General features: G+C 44.2%; 1 protein-coding gene across 1 annotated transcript in view; it reads right to left on the reverse strand.

The window, feature by feature from the left end:
* CUNH16orf96 (chromosome unknown C16orf96 homolog) overlaps positions 1 to 22,297 on the reverse strand; it is a 64,554-nt gene that overhangs the window by 28,366 nt on the left and 13,891 nt on the right. The window contains exons 2-3 of the mRNA XM_045571322.1: positions 12,510 to 13,356; positions 469 to 573 (exon numbers count right to left, since the gene is read on the reverse strand). Of these exons, the coding sequence (XP_045427278.1) occupies positions 469 to 573; positions 12,510 to 13,034 (630 nt within the window). The 5' untranslated portion in view covers positions 13,035 to 13,356. The remainder of the gene's footprint in view (positions 1 to 468; positions 574 to 12,509; positions 13,357 to 22,297) is intronic.

A 22,297-nucleotide genomic window follows, 5' to 3' on the forward strand; every position in this document is an offset into this window, starting at 1 on the left:
TTGGTGAAACTTCCTGGTATTTGTGAGTATAAAATAAAGACAGCCCCATGGGCTCTGGGTTTCTGTCTCTCCAGCAGAAGCGGATAGCAGTCCCATCAGGTTCCCAGCTTTTTCCTTCCATTTTGTGTCTTGTCTCTTTCTTTTATTTCTCAATCCCCAGCTACTCTACTCAGGAACTGGACCGGCTCTCTAGTCACGCTGGACACGGAAAAGAGAGAAATATTTTTACATCAGGCTCTGTCACTTACAAATGGTGTCAGAGAATAGCATGGTGAGGAGCATAACATGGCGGAAGCCACAGAGAATTCAGTGGGAAGGGCCAGGTGACTGGACCATGTCAGTCCCACATCTCCTGCCCCGATGGCTGCGTCCTTTGACTAAGAATGGGTTGCCTAGATTTATCCTATCACCCAACCACCAATGGTCCGAGCAGCATGGCCAGCTTGGAGGAAGCTGGGGAAGGTCTACCTTATTCCACATGTCCTTCAGTATGTCCACATCCTTCCTGAGGGTTTCAGTGACAGACTTGAGTGTATTAATGTCGGTAAGCAAATCCTGCATGGTCTTCATAGTCTAAAGAGGGAGAGAGGAGGAAAACAACATGAAATTGGGTGGTGGCTGGGGGAGAAGGCAAGTAAAGTGCGGAAGTTCTCTGATGACTGCCATGGTCCAAGAAATCCTCTGGGCTATCTCAAGTCCTCCGCTGGAATATACTCAGAAGTCAACAAATGACAGTTGAATCAACAGTGCTCTGAGCTCTCAAACAGCCTAGGTGGGAAGGAGGGAACCCTGAGTTTGCACGTGTTCAGTAACCAGGAGCCACTCACTATGAAGCACCTCATGCCCTTTGGTGGGAGCCACTGGAGATCAGCGAAGGAATTATGATCGGATCTACTTTTTTTTAATCCTCATGTCAGGATAGGTTTTTATTTTTTATTATTAATTATATTAAATGTGAATGGCAGACGAAATCGGTTTGGCTCAGTGGATAGAGCGTTGGCCTGCGGACTGAAAGGTCCCAGGTTCGATTTCGGTCAAGGGCATGTACCTTGGTTGCGGGCACATCCCCGGTAGGGGGTGTGCAAGAGGCAGCTGATCGATGATTCTCTCTCATCGGTGTTTCTAACTCTATTCCTCTCTCTTCCTCTCTGTAAAAAATTCAATAAAATATATTATTAAAAAAATTGTGAATGGCGGAGATTGATATAATGAATAAAAAAACATGATCCAAACTCATGATGTCTAGAAAAGACATATTTAGATTCAAAGATGCAAATAAGTTGAAAATAAAAAAGGGTATAAAAAGGTATACCATGCAAGTAGTTTCCAAAAGAGAACTGGAGTGACTAATATTAATATCAGACAAAGTAGACTTTAAGATAAAATTGTTATGAGAGAGCAACATTTATAATGACAAGAAGGTCAATCCATCAGGAATAGGTAATAAGTAAATATATGCACCCAACAATGAAGCCCCAAAATACATGAAGCAAAAAGTGACAGAACTGAAGGAAGAAATAGATAATTCAACAAGAATAGCCGAAACTGGTTTGGCTCAGTGGATAGAGTGTCGGTCTGCGGACCAAAAGGTCCCAGGTTCAATTCCGGTCAAGGGCATGTACATTGGTTGTGGGCACATCCCTGGTAGGGGGTGTACAGGAAGCAGCTGGTCAATGTTTCTCTCTCATAGATGTTTCTAGCTCTCTGTCCCTCTCTCTTCCTCTCTGTAAAAAATCAATAAAATATACATATTTTAAAAAAAGAATAGTTGGAGACTTCAACACTGTATCTCCAATAATAGATAAAACAACTAGATAGATCAGCAAGGAAATAGTAGATATGAACAACACTGTAAACCAATCAGACATAACACATCTATAAAAAACTCCCCTCATCAATGGTAGAATCCTTTTCAAGCACACATACAATATTCTATAGGATAGATCATATGGTGGGCCATAGAACTAGTCTCATTAAGTTTATTTTTTATTTTTATTTTTTAAAATATATTTTATTGATTTTTAACAGAGAGAAAGGGAGAGAGATAGAGAGCTAGAAACGTCGATGAGAGAGAAACATCGACCAGCCGCCTCTTGTGCATCCCCCACCGGGGATGTGCCCCAACCAAGGTACATGCCCTTGACTGGAATCGAACCTGGGACCTCTCAGTCTGCAGACCGATGCTCTACCACTGAGCCAAACTGGCTTCGGCTAGTCCCATTAAGTTTAAAAAGGACTGAAATAATACAAAACATGTCCCCTGACCACAGTGAAATTAAATTAGAAATCAATAACAGAAGAAGCTATAGAAATTCATAAATATGTGGAAATGAAACAACATTCTCCTAAATAACTAATGGGTCAAAGAAGACATTGCAAAGGAAATTAGAAAACACTTTGAAATGAATTAAAATTAAAACACAACACAAAAATTTGTGCGACACAGCTAAAGCTATGTTTAGAGAGAAATTTTAGTTGGATGTGACTATACAACAGAAAAGGAAGATCTTATATCAATAGCCTAACCTTCCATGTTGAGACACTGTAAAAAGCAGAACAAACTAAAACTAAAGCAAGTAAAAAGTAAAACAATAAAGATTAGAGTAGAAACTAATAAATTAGAGAATAAAAAAATAACAGAGTAGCTGAAACCAGTTTGGCTCAATGAATAGAGCGTCGGCCTGTGGACTGAAAGAACCCAGGTTCGATTCCAGTCAAGGGCATGTACAAAGGTTGCGGGTACATCCCGGGTAGGGGGTGTGCAAGAGGCAACTGATCGATGATTCTCTCTCATCGATGTTTCTAACTCTCTATCCCTCTCTCTTTCTCTCTATAAAAAAATCAATAAAATAGACGAAACCGGTTTGGCTCAGTGGTAGAGCGTCGGTCTGCGGACTGAAAGGTCCTGGGTTCGATTCCGGTCAAGGGCATGTACCTTGGTTGCGGGCACATCCCCAGTAGGGGGTGTGCAAGAGGCAGCCGATCGATGTTCATCTCTCATCGATGTTTCTAACTCTCTATCCCTCTCTCTTCCTCTCTGTAAAAAATCAATAAAATATATTTTAAAAAATCACAGTAAATCAATGAAACTAAAAGCCTGTTCTTTGAAAAGGTTAATGAAATTAGCAAACCTTTCGCTAGATTGACCAAGAAAAAAAAAAAGGACTCAAATTATGACAATCAGAAATGAAAGGGGGACCACACTACTGACCTGACAGAAGTAAAAACAATTATAACCCTGGCTGGTGTGGCTCAGTGGTTGGAGCATTGCCCAGTGCACTGACAAAGGGTCATGGTTACTAGGTTGCAGTTCCCTCCCTATCTCTCTTCCTCCTCTTCCTTTCTCTCTAAAAAAAAAAAAAAAAAAAAAAAAAATCGAGACTGAAACCAAGATGGCGGCATAGGGTAGATACCCGAATGCAGCCTACCACAACAAATTTGAATTTAGAACTGAAAAACAGGGGAGGCATTGCCCTGAAGCACCAGACGGCTGGCTGAGAGGAGGCTCTGCCATCTGGGAAGGAGAGAGAAGGCACGCTGAACCTCAGGAACTGTGAAGGTACGAAGAACTGTGTGTGCGAAAAGGCGCTGGCTTAATCCCGGTGTGGAGAGGAAGGGCCGGACCGAGATTGCTGCTGGCTTACTCCCTGCACACAGAGAGGGCGGGCCGGGCTGAGTTCGCTACTGGCTTACTCCTGGCGCGGAGAGGGCAAACAGCTAACGCGGCTGGCTTTCTTGTCCGAGAGGAAAACAGAATCAACCTATTGCTCTGATAAACGGCCCCAGACAGGGAAAGGCCAGACTGTCAGGCAGTGGGCAGAGATCTCTTGGAGGTGTGTGAAGCCAGAGGCCATTACTGCGGGACTTGGGGAGGAGCCGAAGGGAAAACAAAGTTTGTCTGCACCAACCCGAGACTCCGCCCTACCTGTGGCTGAGCACAGAAGCTCTCCCAGAGGCTGGCTTTCTCTAAGGAGGGACTGGCCGGAATCCAAAGCCTTTACCAAAGAGGTGCGCGCGCGCCTGCAACCAATCTTCCAAAACTCTCCACGAACAGGACTTTTCTAAGGGGAGACTGACAGGGAACCAAAGATTGTCTGCACCACCCCGAGACCCCGGCCTATTCAAGCAGAGTATGGAAACCCTCCTAGCTGAGACACTGCTGATCCTCACAGCCAATTGGCTTGGAGATCAACGCTTCCCAGTGATACCAACAATAAGCAAGGCTTAACAACAAGACTGCACACACAGCCCACAAAGAGCTACACCAAGACTGTCCACTGCAGGTAACTGGGAAGGCTGTGCTACTGGGCTCTACCAGAACACCTGGCACACAAAGCTATTCCATCAAATCAGGGAGACAACTAAAATGCAGACAAGAAGAAGGACACAAAGGAAGGAGATGGAGGAAAAGAAAAAATTGGACATTGAGTTCAAAACTACAGTTATAAGGTTATTCAACAATATCCTAAAAAAAGGCCGATAAAATAAATGAGACCTATGAGGATATGAAAAGGGAGCAACTAGAAATAATAAGGGATCAACAAGAAATGAAGAAAACATTGTCTGAAATAAAAAATATTATACAAAGTCCTAAAAACAGACTGGAAGATCGCAAGAATCAAGACAAAGATTTAGAACACAAAGAGCCAGAGGACACTCCTCTGCAGAAGGGAGAAGATAAAAGAATCCAGAAAGTTGAAGATAGTGTAAGAAACCTCTGGGACAATTTCAAGCGAACCAACATCAGAATTATGGGGATTCCAGAAGAGAGAGAGCAATATACCGAAAGAGTACTAGAAGAAATAGTGACAGAAAACTTCCCCCACCTGGGAAAAGAAATAGACTTACAAGTCCAGGAAGCCCGCAGAACCCCAAACAAAAGGAATCCAAGGAGGACCACACCAAGACATATCATAATTAAAATTCCAAGAGCAAAAGACAAAGAGAGAATATTAAAAGCAGCAAGAGCAAAGCAGGTAGTGACCTATAAAAGAGCACCCATAAGATTGTCAGCTGATTTCTCAACAGAAACCATGCAGGCCAGACGGGAATGGCAAGAAATATTCAAGGTGATGAATAACAAGAACCTACAGCCAAAAATAATCTACCCAGCAAAGCTATGACTCAGAATCAAAGGACAGATAAAGAACTTCACAAATAAAAAAAAGCTAAAAGAGTTCATCACCACCAAACCAGAGTTATATGAATTGCTAAAGGAGGTTATTTAGGAAGAGGAAGAAGATAAAGATAAAAATTATGATCAACAAATACATAGCTATCAACAAGTGAATCTAAAAACCAAGGGAATTTAAAAATCTGATGAACAATATTAACTGGTGAATATAATAGAATCAGAGGTATGGAAGGGGAGTGGACTGACGATTCTCAGGGAAAAGGGGAGTGGGGGAGCGGGAAGAGACTGAACAAAAACTGCACCTATGGATGAGGACAATGGGGGATGGGGAAAGGACAGAGGGTGAGGTGGGAACCTGGTGAAGGGGAGCAATTGAGGGGGGGAAGAGGATCATATTTGTAATAATCTGAACAATAAAGATTTATTTTTAAAAAATCAATAAAAACACATCCTCTGGTGAGGATTTAAAAAATTAAAACAATTATAAAGGAATACTGTGAACAACTGTATGGCAACAAATAAGATAAGTTGGACAAAATGGACAAATTCCTAGAAAGACAAACTACCAAACCTGACTTAAGGAGAAATAATCTCAAAAGGCCTAAACAAGTGATGAGATTGAAATAATAATAATAATAAAATATGCCGAAACCGGTTTGGCTCAGTGGTAGAGCGTTGGCCTGCGGACTGAAAGGTCCTAGGTTCGATTCCGGTCAAGGGCATGTACATTGGTTGCTGGCACATTCCCGGTAGGGGGTGTGCAAGAGGCAGCTGGTCAATGTTTCTCTCTCATTGACGTTTCTGTCAATAATATCTCTCTCCCTTCCTCTTTGTAAAATATCAATAAAATATATATTTTTTTAAAAATAATAATAATAATAAAATAGCACAGAAGCAAGGCCCAGGCTCGGATAACTTGACCACTGACTCCTAGCAAATAGTAAAAGGAGAATTAATATAATTCTCCACAATTTTTTTTTTTTAAAATATATTTTATTGATTTTTCACAGAGAGGAAGAGAGAGTAATAGAGAGTTAGAAACATCGATGACAGAGAATCATCGATCAGCTGCCTCCTGCACACCCCCCACCGGGGATGTGCCCGCAACCAAGGTACATGCCCTTGCCCGGAATCGAACCCTGGACCCTTCAGTCCGCAGGCCGACGCTCTATCCACTGAGCCAAACCGGTCCTGGCTCCACAATTTTTTAATAGAAAAATTCCAAACTCATTCTGTGAGGCCAGATACCAAAATCAGACAAAGGCATAACAAGAAAACTAGAGCCGAGACCGGTTTGGCTCAGTGGATAGAGCATTGGCCTGCGGACTGAAAGGACCTGGATTCAATTCCGGTCAAGGGCATGTACATTGGTTGTGGGCACATCCCCAGTAGGGGGCGTGCAAGAGGCAGCTGATCGATGACTCTCATCGATGTTTCTAGCTCTCTATCTCTCTCTCCCTTCCTCTCTGTGAAAAATCAATAAAAAATATATTTTAAAAAAAAGAAAGAAAGAAAACTAAAATATGGGATGCAAAAATCCTCAACAAAATACTAGCGAACTAAATCCAGTAGTAACACATAAGAATATTCTATATAACCCAATTAAAAACAGGCAAAGATCTGAATAGGCATTTTTCCAAAGATGTACAAATGGCCAATAAATACATGAAAAGATGATGAACATCATTTTCCACTGAAAGGGTAAAAGAAAGTAAAACGGGGCAGAGGAAACTTATTGTCCTTGGTAGATATCTTGCAGAAAGCTTGCTGAGTTGAGCTCCGCATAGCCTACATCAGCGGTCGCCAACCTTTCGGACCTCACGGACCACCCGTTGGCGACCGCTGGCCTAGATAACCAGGAGACACCTGGCACCAGGAGGAACATAGGATGAGACCCGCCAGGCAAGCTCTGGGTGCCAGCAGAGACTGCCTGCAGCCAGCAGAATCTGGTAAAAGTCTTGCTTCCCCCTTCAGTGGGCGCTGACTCCTTTTTCGGACTCAGCCTGTCTGCAACCAGACACTTGAAATAAAATTTCTTTTGATACATTACAACCTCATGTCATAGGTGCGCGACCCTGACTACTCACAACCTTTTTTCCCATCAGGGAAATGCAACTCAAAATCAAAATGAGGTACCACTTCATCTCCACTAAGATGGTTAGAATTAAAAGTCAGATAACAGTAAGTGTTGGTAAAGATGGAGAGAAACTGGAATCTTCACACACTGCTGGTAGAAATGTAAAATGATGCAGCTGTTACAGAAAACAGTGTGGTGGTTCTTTGTAAGATTAAACAGAGTTACTATATATGACCTAGCAAGTCCACTCCTAGTGATTTAACCGAGAGAAATAAAAGCATAAGTCTATAAACTTGTACATGAATGTTTATGGCAGCTTCATTCATAATTGCCCAAAAGTGGTGATATACCCATAATATAAATTATTATTCAGCCACAAAAAGGAATGAAGCACTGATGCTATAAGGCTACACCTTAAAAACATTATGCTAAGTGAAAGAAGCCAAATACAAAAGACCACATATTGTATAATTCCATTTATATGAAATGTCCAGAATAGGCAAATCTATAGAGACAGACAGTAGATTAGTGGTTGTTTATGGCTGGGGGTAGAGAGAATATTGAAGAGATAACTAAAGGGTACAGGGTTTCTTTTTGAGGTGATAAAAATATTTTTAAATTGACTGTGGTGATGGTTGTATACATTCAATTCTTTTTAAAAAAATATATTTTATTGATTTTCTACAGAGAAGAAGGGAGAGGGATAGAGAGTTAGAAACATCGATGAGAGAGAAACATCGACCAGCTGCCTCCTGCACACCCACCACTGGGAATGTGCCCACAACCAATGTACATGCCCATGACCGGAATCAAACAGGCGGACACTCTATCCACTGAGCCAAACCAGCTTCGGCTACATTCAATTCTTAAAAAATCATTGGATTGTATACTCTTTAAATGAGTGAATTGTATGGTATGTGAATTACACATAAATAAAGCTGACTGATAAATAAATAGCATCCCTATAAAAATGCCAGTTGGTTCTTTTGTTGTTATTGTTAATCCTCATCCACTGATATTTTCCCCATTGATTCCCATAGAGAGTGGAAGGGAGGGAGGGAAAAAGAGAGGGAGGGAGAAAGAGAGAGAGGGAAAGAGGGAGAGAGGGAGGGAGGGAGGGAGGGAGGGAGAGAGAGAGGGAGAGAGAGAGAGAGAGAGAGAGAGAGAGAGAGAGAGAGAGAGAGAGAGAGAAACATCAATGTGAGAGAGACACATCGATTGGTCGCCTCCTGCATGTGCCCTGACTGGGCCAGGGATTAAACCTACAACCCTTCCATGTGCGGGGGTGATACTCTAACCACTGAGCACACCAGCCAGGGTGCCAGTTGGTTCTTTTTTGCAGAAATCAACAATCTCATCCTAAATTCATATGCAAATGCAAGGGACTCAGAATCATAAAACAATCTTGAAAAAGAACAAAGTTGAAGGACTCACACTTCCTGATTTCTCTACGAAGTTATAGTAAGCAATACAGTGTGTTTGTTGCTGGCATAAGGAAAGATATAAAGATCAATGGAAGAGAATTGAGAATGCAAAAATAAATTCCCACATTTCAGTCAATTAATTTCTCAATGAGTGCCAAAACAAAGCAACAGGGAAAGAATAGTTTTCAACAGTGAACAGATGGCTCTCCACATGTAAAAGAATGAAGTTGGATACTATACACTACTGGAATACAAAAATTAACTGATAATGGTTCATAGATTTAAATATAAGAGATAAACCAGCCTTCGCTGGTTTGGCTCAGTAGACAGAGTGTCAACCTATGGACTGAAGGGTCCCACGTTCGATTTTGATCAAGGGCATATGCCTGGGTTACAGGCTTGATCCCCAGTAGGGGGCATGCAGGAGGCAGCCAATCAATGATTCTTTCTCATCACTGATGTTTCTATCTCTCTCTCCCTCTCCTTTCCTCTCTAAAATCAATAAGAAATATATTTTTTAAAAGGGCAAATAAGCTGAATAGACATTTCTCCAAAGGTATACAAATGGCTAACATGCGCATGAATAGGTACTCAACATCATTAGACACCAAGGAAATGCAAATAAAAAACATACACTCAGTAGGATGGCCATAAACAATCCAATCAAAAAATGGGCAAAGGGCCCTGACTGGTTTGGTTCATTGGATAGAGTGTCAGCTTGCGGACTGAAGGGTCCCAGGTTCAATTCCAGTCAAGGGTATGTACCTTGATTAGAGGCATATTATGGGGTGTGCAGGAGGCAGCTCATCAATATTTCTCTCTCATCAATTTTTCTAACTCTCTATCCCTCTCTTCCTCTCTGTAAAAAACAACAACAATAAAATATATATTTTTAAAATGGGCAAAGGACCTAAATAGACACTTTTCGAAAGAGGACATATAGAAGAAGGCCAAGAGACATATGAAAACATGCTCGAAATCACTAATCGTCTGAAGGATGCAAATCAAAACAACAACGAGGTACCATCGTACACCTGCCAGAATGGCTCTCATCAACAAATCAACTAATGACCAGTGCTGGAGAGGATGCGGAGAAAAGGAACCCTCCTTCACTGCTGGCGGGAATGCAGACTCATACATTTTAGAAGCCTTCATCCATCAAGGTAGGTAAGGGGCATGCTACTCTTCAGGGGCTGGCCCCTTGGACACTTGACACCTCTATGGTCTCCGAGGCCCTCCATGACCTGCCCTCGGCCACCAATGCAGCCTTCTTTGTCTTTATAACAATTTTTGTCTTAAAATCTATCTTGTCTGATAGCATAGTCACTCCAGCTCTCCTCTGGTTACTGCTTATATGGAATATCTTTTCCTACCCTTTTACTTTCAACCTATTTATGTCTTTGAATCTAAATGTGTCTCTTGTTGCCCGGCCAGTGTGATTCAGTGGTTGAGCATTGACCTATGAACTAGGAGGTCATGGTTCAATTCCCAGTCAAGACACATGGCCAGGTTGTAGACTCCATCCTCAGTAGAGGGCGTCAGGTGACCTATCAATGATTCTCTCTTATCATTTATATTTCTATCTCTCTCTCACTCTCCCTTTTTCTCTGAAATAAATATAAAAAATTAAAATATATAAAAAGATTGTTAAAATGTGTCTCTTAAAGACAACATATAGGTAGAACTTTTTTAAAGATTGATTCTGCCTATCTCTGTTTTTTTGTATGTGTGTAGTAAAATACACATAACAATATTAAACAATTCAATGGCATTTAGTACATTCACAAGGTTTGCAACCATCACCTCTATATAGATTTTAGAACATTTTCATCATTCCCAAAGAAACCCTAGATCCATCAGCAGTCACTCCCATTGCCCCCACCCCCTAGCCTCTGGCAAGCACTATCCACTTTTAATATGTGGCCTCTCTGTCTGTCCACTTCCATTTAGCATAACTTACAATTCATCCATATTGTCAATTTGCCTCTCTTGCCTGGCATCAGCCCACCTTAGCCAGATGGGGCTCTCTCCTCTCTGACAGACACCAGGAGTGTTCTCACTCTGGGTGGTTTTGTTGAGGCCCCAACCCACCTCCATTTTCTGTTCAGTTGAAATCTCTGCATAATAATAGTGACCACTACTGGGCACTTAGAATATGTGGAGCTCTGTGCCAAGCACTACTTCCCATGTATTATCTCATTTACTTTTAATTCTTGCAACAATCCTGGGAGGAGAAAACCATCACCATGACCCCACCCTTTCCAGTGGTTAGTGGCAGAGTGTTTGGTGCCCCACATACCTATGCCTTTCCCTGATCCACTCTGCCCAAGACTGGCAAGTCCCCACTTTCTGACACGGTGACACTGAGTGGGTTCCTTAACCTTTCTGTGCCTCCATTTCCTCATCTATAAATTCGGGATAATAAGCACCTGTCTCTGAGGTGCTGTGAAGATGAAAGGAGCTAACGAAGATAGGTATCTAGCTTACCTGGTAAACAGTGAGCCCTTCCTTTCTGTGCCCGCCATACCCGACATACTTACTGTCTTACTCTCTGGCGGGGTGGTCTTGGGGACCACCAGTCCTGCCTCCTTTGCTGACTCCTATCCCCTGAGGCCAGGCCAGCCTTCTCTATGGTGGCTTAGCTCACATCCTGACCCTCACAGGAAAGACTGAATAAGAACAAATGCTTCCCACTGGCACCTGAGGACGCCTGAGGACCCTAGCCTGCCTTCCAGCTCATGGTCCATGATCCTCCTCTGGGGATCAGCTAATATGACTGCCCCTTTATGCCCCAGTGTGCCCTGTGCTGGCTCCTGCCACTTGTTCCTCTAGAAAGGGTCCCTTCCCATCTGTCTGTCACCTTTCCAGAACCATCTCAAGTGCCTCAAACCTGACTCCTTTCCTCCAACGCTCTGTTCCAGTTCTCTTTATGGCATGTGCTTCAGAGTGGCTTCTCCATGTGAGGGATGTTCCCCATCAGCCCCTGTATATCCATCCAGATCCCCACCATGTCCTCAGGGTCCGGGCAGTTGACCCACAGGCACTACTGTGCCCTCCAGTTTGCAACCATCACTTCTATCAATGGAAAAATGACATGAGAGAGGGCAGGTTATTTATTCCCCAAGATACAAAGTCTTCTCCAGGACTACAGGCTTTGATGGATAACCATGTGCTGAATGGGGAGGCAGGAGAACACATGGTCCAAGGCAAGCCCTGGGTCAGAGGCCTCAGCACCTTCCCTTCTCCGCTGTCACTTGCAGAACCATCAGCAAATTAATGAACATTTCTGAGTGTCAGTTTCTCACATATAAAGCTCAACAATACTACTTCCCACTTTTCACAGGGCCAGTTCCTGTAGATTTTCATTCACTTGCTTTCTGTCTGTCACCCTTGCTAGATCAAGAACTCCTATTCACCATGACTACCATGATGCCTCCCTCATGGGAGGTCCTCAATTATTTTTATTGAAGTGAAATTCATATAACATACAATAAACTACATGAAAGAGAATAACTCAGTGGCATTTTGTGCATTTACAATGCAGTCATTGCCTCCATCCAATGCCAGAACATATCCATCACCCCAAATGGAAATCCTATAACGAATAAGCAGTCACTCCCCATTTCCCCCTCTGTACAGCCCTGGCAATCACCAATCTGCTTTCTGGCACTATGGCTGTGCCCATCCTGGACATTTCATACAAATGGAATCACACAATATGTGGTCTTTGTGTCTGGCTGCTTTTCTCAGCACTTGACGATGAATGCAAGCTTCGAACTTTGGTTCTCCCTAACTCCCAAATGGGGAGGGCCCATCACAGGGGGACACAGGGAATGGGGGGGTGTGATGCCGGGGAAGAGACCAGGTGGGTTACCTTATCTAAGGCTTCTTCATTGCCCTCCACCATCTTCCGGAGCTTTATCATCTGCCACAGTTCCTGGGCAGGCCGGTTGGTCCCTTGGCTGCCTTCCAGCAGCACGGTGGTGGAAGGCATCTCTTGCAGTTCGGTCAGCTGGCTCTCTACCTTCTCGAGACGGCTCATCACGTGATCGAAGACGTTGCTCAGCCTCTTCAGGGGTTGGATGATGGGCTGACCATCTCCTTCCCGGGGCATGGACATTCTCGATGAGGTCTGGAGGAAGTCCTCCTCCCCTGTGAGGACCTTCTTGAGCTCAGCCATGTTGATGTGCTCCAGGATGCCATGGAGCACCAGTTGCAGGGCCTTGAAGTTCACCACACCATACTGCGGGATGGCAATGTTGACCAGCTCAGAGAATGAGAGCGAGAAGCTCATGTTGCCAGGGAGTTCATAAAAGCTGGACTTTGGGGTATCCAAGCTGGGCTCTGGGGTATCCAAGCTGGACTTTGGGGTATCCAAGCTGGGCTTTGGGGTATCCATGGGTAGCCTTCAAGCTGCACAAACAAATGCTCAGAGACCCGGAGAGGCTGTAAGTCACGACAGTCAGGGAGAAAATGGCCTCTGTCCTGGCCAGAGCTCAGATGAGAATTTTTGGTTGCTAGGATACCAAAGAACGTGGCAGTGGGCATGCTTCCGGGGGTCTGGAATGGTGCGGGGGAGGTACTCAGTTAATAGTTGATGTATGTTTGAACAAACGGCTGTTTCTTTTAATTCAAGTCCTTTGATTACGTAAGACACAATGATCCTTTCCAAGAAGCATGCCGGGAAGGTGACAGATAGGCAGCTCGCTCCTCAGAAGTCTCTAGAATCAAAACAGAAGAGTTCTCAAAGTTAGAAAAGCCCAAGTTTCAGGAACGGAACTTGAAGAGCTGCTGGTTGTGGGACGGTGGCCAAGGCCACACAGGAGTTTGTTTCTGGAGCAGGAAGGTGAAAAGTATGTGGCTTTCGTCAGGTCTGAATTCTGCATGTCCCTGCCTCCCGCCACCCCCCCCCTCATCCCAATCCCAGAGACATGAGTGACCTCCTGAACCCTGCTGTGCTCCTCCTTGAACTAGGACTCATCAAGACCTCAATGCTCTAAAAGCCTTAAGGACGTGGCCGAAACCAGTTTGGCTCAGTGGTAGAGCGTCGGTCTGCGGACTGAAGGGTCCCGGGTTCGATTCTGGTCGGGGGCATGTGCCTTGGTTGTGGGCACATCCCCGGTAGGGGGTGTGCAGGAGGCAGCTGGTCAATGTTACTCTCTCATCGACGTTTCTAGCTCTCTATCTCTCTCCCTTCCTCTCTGTAAAAAAATCAATAAAATATATTTTTTAAAAGCCTTAAGGACATGGCCATGAACCAGCTGCCGCAGAATTTGAAGGCTAACTGGGCTGCAATATACTCAGGCCCTTGCTTTTGTCAATTTTCAAATAGGAAAATATCAGCCTGCTGGTCCTGGTTTCCCAGGAAAGTCTGCAAGGAAAGCCCTGACTCAACTCCAGGAGCCCCCGCTCCTGGCTCACCCCAAAATTCTTGGCATATAGTGCACACTGTTTATACATAGCACATAGCATGAGCCTGCCCCCCCCCCCCCACCTCACCCCACCACAGGGGTTGAGTTGGCTTCCTCACAGAAGAGACAGTAGACACCTGTCCACTTTGGGTTCATGCTCATGACTTTCTCAGCAATTGTGTGACCTTGTTTAGATGACTTAACCTCTTTGAATCTCAGCTTCCCTGCCTGCTAAATGGGAAATAAAGCCTCCCATGTGCAGTTGCTAGGAAGCAGTGTGTGTGTGGAGGGGGCCTTAGGGGAGGAAAGGAGGGGCTGTAGAAATACTCCATGTAAAGTGCCAGGGCCGTGTGGACCCAAAGACTTCTTTCCCACACTTAACCTGGTATCCTAGTGTTGCCAGTGATCATGGCCAAGGAGCACAGGAGACTGAATTTAATGTAGGGACCTTTGCAGGGATGTTGTTTATTACTAACAGGTTCTTGACCTCACATCAACAAATGCTTCTGCTGAGGTCTTTACTATAATACTTTATCTACAAAACCCAGTTCTTCAGAATAACGGAAACTGATGCTGAGACTCTGAATGCTACAACACTCGGTTTCTTCTCTTCAGACACTCTTCAGAACTGCTTAATTCCACTGAAGGAATTCACTCACCTTGAGAGGAAAAAAAGAGGCTCAGTCCTACTGTGATAAATATATACATTCCCAGTTCTGTCTGGGCCCTACTTAGATATTACTTCTTCTTGTGACAGTTTTATTAAGATACTAAAGGCCTGGTGCACGGATTTGTGTACCGGTGGGGTCCCTCAGCCTGGCCTGCGCCCTCTCACAATCCAGGACCCCACCGGCGCATGATCAGGCCTGTAGAGGGGCCACAGGAGGGCTCTAGGGTGTGTCTGCCCCATCTTGCCCAGTCCCCACCGGCCTGACCCCAGCAGCAAGCTGACCTACTTGATTGAAGCATCTGCCCCCTAGTGTCAGTGTGCATCATAGTGACCGGCTGAACTGTCCAATGGTCACTTAGGCTTTTATATAGAGAGACAATTCACATATCATACAATTCATCCATTTAAAATATATAATTCAGCCTTAGCCGGTTTGGTTCAGTGGATAGAGTGTCAGCCTGTGCACTGAAGGGTCCCAGGTGTGATTCCAGGCAAGAGCAGGCTTGATCCTCAGTAGGGGGTGTGCAGGAAGCAACCAATTGATGATTCTCTCTCATCATTGGTGTTTCTATCTCTCTCACTCTCCCTTCCTCTCTGAAAAAAAAAATATTATCTAAAAAAAAAGTATACAATTCAATAACTTTTATTATATTCACAGAGTCATGAAATTGTCACTACAATTTACTTACAAACATTTTCATCATCCTAAAAAGAAATGCTGCATTCATTAACAGTCATTTCATTTCCCTAATTGCCAGCCCCTGGCAATCACTGATGTGCTTTGTGTTTCTATGGATTTGTCTATTCTGGACATTTCACATGACCGAATATGTGGCCTTTTATAACTGGTTTCTTTTATTTAGCACAATGTTTTCAAGATGCATCCAGGCTGCAGCATTGTCAGCACTTCATTTCCTTTTATGATTGAACTAGAGGCCCGAAGCACAAAATTCGTGCAAGAATAGGTCTTCCTTCCCCCAGCTGCCGGCACTGGCTTCCCTCTGGCACCCTCACCTGGGCTTCCAGCTTCCTCTGGAATGTTGCTCTAAAGGATGTCCAGTCTAATGAGTATATTACCCTTTTATTATTATAGATAATATTCTAATGTAGGGATAGACCAGTTTGCATATCCATTGCATATCTACTTAATGGATATGAATCTAGAATCTAGACCAATTCTACCTTTTAGCTATTGTGAACAATGCTGCTATGGAAAGTTGTATACAAGTTTTGTTTGAGTACAAGTTTTCAGTTATTTCGTGTCTCTGCTAGGAGTGCAATTGCTGGGTCATAAGTTAACTAACTCGAAGAATCCGAAGATGGCTGCCCAGGTAAACACCTAGCCGCAGCTGCACACAACAATTTCAATAAAATACAACTAAAATATAAAATGGACATTACCCAGAACTACAGGAAAGTCGACTGACTGGAAATTCTACAACGAGAAGCAAGGAGAAAACCAGAAGGAAGCGCGGAGGAGCTGTAAAAGCCAAAGGTACGGAGACATGCGGCGCGCGGAGAGGAGGGGTGGCTGAGAGCCTGGCTAACAGGAAGGAGATAAAAGCTCCGACTGTGTTGGGCCCCAGTTCCGACTGCTCTGAACTCCAGTTCTAGGCCAGACCCTGGGGACCCAGGCTCATCCAGAGGGACCTGGGCTGTAAGGTGGAACCCCAGGGGGAGCGGTGAAAGGAGGTCTCATTGTGTGCAGAGAAGGGACAGTTGGCTGTGCCGCGGAATTGCCTTGGCGGGAAGGAGACAGGGGCTCCAGACTGCTCTGAATGCCACCTCCAACTCCACTTCCAACTGATCTGAACCCCAATACCGGGCTCACTGGGGGAAAGCCTAGACTGTTTGGTAGCAGGCGAAAATCGAGGGCACCTTTCTCTCAGAGGCGCTTGCAACGAGTACTGAAGGACCCTGAGACCCAGGAGCCGCATAGGGCGGGGCTGACGGAAGCCAAGGCTGTAGGTTCCACCCTGAAACCCCACCCCATCTGTAGCTGCGAAATGCGACAACGAAATAGGTCACAAACAAAAGAAATGGAGGACAAAAAGTGACTGGATATAGAGTTCAAATCTTCGCTTATAAGGTTTTTCAAGAATTTCCTAGAAAAGATTGATAAGACCTATGAAGATATGAAAAGAGATAAACTAAAATTAATAAGAAATCAATAAGAAATGATAAGGGATCAACAAGAAATGATAAGGGATCAACAAGAAATGATAAGGGATCAACAAGAAATAAAGAATACATTATCTGAAATAAAAAATATTATACAGATGCCAAAACCGATTTGGCTCAGTGGTACCGGTTTGGCTCAGTGGTAGAGCGTCGGTCTGCGGACTGAAGGGTCCCAGGTTTGATTCCGGTCAAGGGCATGTACCTTGGTTGCGGGCACATCCCCAGTAGGGGGTATGCAGGAGGCAGCTGGTCAATGTTTCTCTCTCATCGACATTTCTAGCTCTCTATCCCTCTCTCCTCCTCTCTGTAAAAAATCAATAAAATATATATATTTTTAAAAATATTATACAGAGTCCTAAAAACAAAATGGAAGATCGCAAGAATCAAGTCAAAGATTTGGAACATAAAGAGCCAGAAGACACTCCTCCACAGAAGCTAGAAGGCAAGAGAATCCAGAAAATTGAAAATAATGTAAGAAACCTCTGGGACAACTTCAAGCGAACCAACATCAGAATTATGGGGGTCCCAGAAGATGAGAGAGAGCAAGATATCGAAAACATACTGAAAGAAATAGTGACAGAAAACTTCCCCCACGTGGTGAAAGAATTAGACCTACAAGTCCAGGAAGCGCACAGAACTCCAAACAAAAGGAATCCAAAGAGGACCACACCAAAACAAATCATAATTAAAATTCCAAGAGCAAAAGACAAAGAGAGAATATTAAAAGCAGCAAGAGCAAAGCAGGTAGTTACCTATAAAAGAGCACCTATACAATTGTCAGTTGATTTCTCAACAGAAACCATGCAGGCCAGACGGGAATGGCAAGAAATATTCAAGGTGATGAATATTAAGAACCTACAGCCAAAGATAATCTATCCAGCAAAGCTATCACTCAGAATCGAAGGCCAGATAAAGAGCTTCACTAATAATAAAAAAAAGCTAAAGGAGTTCATCACCACCAAACCAGAATTATATGAATTGCTGAAGGGGGTTCTTTCAGAAGAGAAAGTAAATAAAGATAAAAATTATGATCAACAAATACGTAACTATCAACAAGTGAATCTAAAAACCAAGGAAATTTTTTTTAAAATCTGATGAACAATATTAACTGTTGAATATAATAGAATCAGAGGTATGGAAGGGGAGTGAACTGACGATTCTTGGGGAAAAGGGGAGGGGGATGTGGGAAGAGACTGAACATAAACTGTGCACCTATGGATGAGGACAATGTGGGGTAGGGAAAGGGCAGAGGGTGGGGTGGGAACCTGGTGGAGGAGAGCAATGGGGAGGGGGGAAGGAACATTTGTAATAATATGAACAATAAAAATTTATTAATAAATAAATAAATAAATAATTAAGTTAACTAACTCTACTTTCAGGGTCTGGTGCTACGTCCAATAGCCAGTTCTATTTCTGATAATGGCCAATGTTACAGGTAGCCAATGTGTTTTGTCCAGAGTCTCAGAGCAACAGCTGTCTTATAAGAGGACTCAACAACTCACCCTGCAAGCCAGCAGAGGTTCTAATCGCAGTCCAGCTATGACAATGTTCTCTGAACACTTGGTATTGACAAAGCTCTGGATATAGTATTGTAGATGAGTGTTCTGAGGACTGCCTTCATCCACCCTTAGCTATGGGTGGGTGGGGGTGAGGGCAGGCAGCTCCTGACAGTAGGAACTGGCTAAGCATCAGAAGTTCTGGAGTTGGCTTAGAAGGGCCGTGGTACACCCCAGTAGACACAGTTTCACAGAACACCAGACCCAACAGGGCTGCTCTGTTCCCACAAAAATCCAAGGTAAGATCAGTCATAATTAGGTCTGAACTCAGACAATAATAAGAATAACTGTCCAAACCACAAACGTGACCAGATAGCCCACTATCCTGGCTAATACAAGTGACCACTGCTTCTTGAACAACCAAAACTTCACCTGTGTCATTCCTTCTGACTTCTAGATAAAACTGATTAAAGTATCCAATTACAGAATCAGCCCTACTTCCTGACAGTACCCAATCCAGAACCCTCCCTCCAGTCACTTAACATGGGCCAAAATCCCATCCTTTAAGTCTTTCTAATTTAACACTCTTATGAGATGTCCCTGGACTCCCCACTGTGTCATAAGACTTGAAAATTCAAGGGTTGCCTTGACATCTTTGAGCCTCACCGGGCCCTTGAGTTCCCCTGGTCCTTTTGGATGTGCCCCCCACCCCCACCCAGCAGGAAAGGCTCCCCACCCAGCTAGTTTCCCCCACCAGCCAGACCAGCTGCACTCCACCCCAGCCTCCACCTGAGGGGCTTCAGTTCCCTGCCAGTTTGTGAAACTATTCACACGAGCCAATCACCTCCTCCTGGAGGAACCAGGGGGCGCCCCACTCCCTTACTACAAAGCCTGCAGCCCACAGCCCCTGCTGGTTCACTCTGTTCCTGATGACACCCCGAGTGGCCCTCCCTGCTCTGTGAGTATATGTGGCTAATAACTGCTGTTCATCTTGCCTGTCACCAGCAGAGTGAAAGGGACCAATCAGAACCATGGTATGTATCCTCCCTTGTAGCAACAAGTCAGTAAACCTGTGTTCAACCTTAGTAGGTTCCTGATGGTCTTGGTTGGAGAAGCTGGCCCCTGCAAACTCTCTCTCTCTCTCTCTCTCTCTCCCTCTCTCTCTCTCTCTCCCTCTCCCTCTCCCTCTCCCTCTCCCTCTCCCTCTCCCTCTCCCTCTCCCTCTCCCTCTCCCTCTCCCTGTCTCTCATACACACACACACACACACACACACACACACACACACACACACACACCAAAAAAAAAAAAAAAAAACTTGCAGTGATCAGAGCTTTTTGAATTTTGGAACTGCAAAGGACTGTGGAGCTGTATTATTATGGAATCATAAGCAAGATATTCCTGCTTTGGCAAGATATGATCAGGAGAAATGTGTAGTTTAGCACAGTCTCACAGCCAGAGAGATGAGTGTGAGGCCAGGCCGAGGGGCTCCGCAGGGGCCTTACAAAGAAATGTGAATGATGGAATGTGAGGCAATTCTTGGTCACTGGGGGCTAGACTGTGTAGGGGAAGTAATGACTCTTTGTCATTCTGGAGAGATGGCCAGCCAGCATCTAAAACCATTGCTGTGAAGGGGGAGGTCTCCACTTCAGAAGTCCCTGTAGAAGGTGGAGTGTCAGTTACTAGTTGTCCAGCTTACTCTGAGGATAGGGCACGGGCATTTAAGGAAATACCACAGTCAGTGCTGGAAGCTCCTGGGGCCCAGGGAATGTGTTCCTCTGGGATCCAAAATAGAGAAGCTACTAAATCAGCTTAGGTTCCAACAGTTCAGAGAGGTGGGAACACAGCTCAAAGAACCCAATCTAGGCTCAGGCCTTTAAGATAGAGGCTGCAAGCCAACAAGATACTGATATGTTTCCTGGCTCCCAGCACTGAGCTTGACGCTCACTCTTCTTTCCTTCAACCAATGTTTCCTGAGTACCTACTAGGTGCCAGGTGCTATGTCCCTAAGTACAGAGGAGACCATAGTGGGCAGGTCAGAGGAGATCTGATCAGGGGAGGAAAAGAGACACACACTTATTTTACAACAAAGAAATAAAATAACTTCAGGTAGTGATAGGAATTAGAAGCATATGAAACAGGACAAAATGAGAATGGGGGATGGGCACTAACTAAATAGGGCTGTTGGGGTAGCCAGCCTCCAAGGTGGCTCCCAAAGAAACCCCAGAGACTCACACCCTTGTGTGGTCTGCTCCCACCCTATCCCACCAAACTGGTCGTGTACCTTATACCACCAATGCGTCTACATACATACATGCACTCATTCATTTCACATTACAATATGGTATGATTTTGGAAAGTTGTGTATAGCACAGGTGATTTGATGCTGCTAAATTGAAACACACGATAAAAATGCAAAGGAAGCCGAAACCGGTTTGGCTCAGTGGTAGAGTGTCGGTCTGCGGACTGAAAGGTCCCAGGTTCGATTCCAGTCAGGGGCATGTACGTTGGTTGCGGGCACATCCCCGGTAGGGGGTGTGCAAGAGGCAGCTGGTCGATGTTTCTCTCTCATCAATGTTTCTAGCTATCTATCCCTCTCCCTTCCTCTCTGTAAAAAATCAATAAAATATATATTTTTTAAAATGCAAAGGAAAAAAAAGCCAATGTGTTAGACTTGAAAGGGTCCATTAACTTTAAAAATCATGTCATTTTAGTCCTGGAAATAAAATAGTTCTTACAAAAATGAAAAACCCCAAGACCTGGCTGCTGTGTGGAGAAGCCACGAGGCCATGACGTAGGATGCTCCCGGTTTCCTGGAGATTAGCTGGCCCCAGCGAGGACCCTGCCCTTAGGTCAACAGACAGCAGCTGTGACCGGGCACTGCTCAGTTCTGATGGTGGAACCCTAATTCAGACAATTTCGGGATGAACTTGCTACTGGGATATTCTTTGAATGGCTGGTTAGAGCCAAAAACCTATTAATGGGATTGGAAACAAAAGTAGCATTTTTTTTCCTTCCAAATAAATTGAGGTCAGAGATTAAATCAGTTATGTAAAGTGTCATTTATCTGCTCTGTCAGGACAAGCTTTTTTTTTTTTTTTTTTTTTTTAAGAAAGAGAGAAAGAGGAAGGGAGAAACATTAATTTGTTGTCCCACTTATTTATACAATCGTTGGTTGCTTCTTTTTGTTCCCCCCCTCCTCCCCTCCCCCATTGTTTGCTTGTTGCATGTGCCCTGACCAGATATTGAACCCGAGATCCTGGCATATCAAGACAACTTTCTAACCAGCTGAGCTACCTGGTGAGGACTCAAAAAGCCATTTTTCATGCTGGGTAAGTAGCTAGGAATGATAACTAGGTGACCTTTCCTCTCACCCTAGGAAGAACTGACAGGAGGAAGGATTGCTGGTGAAGGATTAGGAAGAGGTTGTGGAGAGTGTCTGCTGTTTCTGGCTGCCTTGCATTAGAAATTCTACTTATTTATAATGGGGGTGAAGGTGGAGGTGGGGGATTTCATAACAGGTTCAGGCAGCTTGCCCCCTACTCAGCCCTGACATCCTTTGCTTAGGATAAGACAAACCAGTTGATGTGGTCTGTATGCTGCATGGCTCAGCCTACCTCTAACCTCGATTCATAGGAGCTCTTTCAATTCTCTGACCAACTCCCCAATCCTCACCCCAGCCCCTGGCAACCACCATTCTACCTTCTGACTCGACTACTTAGGTACTTCATTATAAGTGGAATCATACAGTATTTCTCTTACCGTGACTGACTCATCTCACTTAGCATAAAGTCCAATCAGATCTCCCCTTTCATCTCAATTTCATTTGTGGTTAGGTAGGAAAAATGAACAAAGCAACTGCTGTTCCTGGTTCTGAATTTCAGGACCAATACTGAAGAGAGAGAG

The sequence above is a fragment of the Pipistrellus kuhlii genome, unplaced genomic scaffold, assembly GCF_014108245.1.
Source record: "Pipistrellus kuhlii isolate mPipKuh1 unplaced genomic scaffold, mPipKuh1.p scaffold_m20_p_4, whole genome shotgun sequence".
Lineage (NCBI taxonomy): Eukaryota > Metazoa > Chordata > Mammalia > Chiroptera > Vespertilionidae > Pipistrellus > Pipistrellus kuhlii.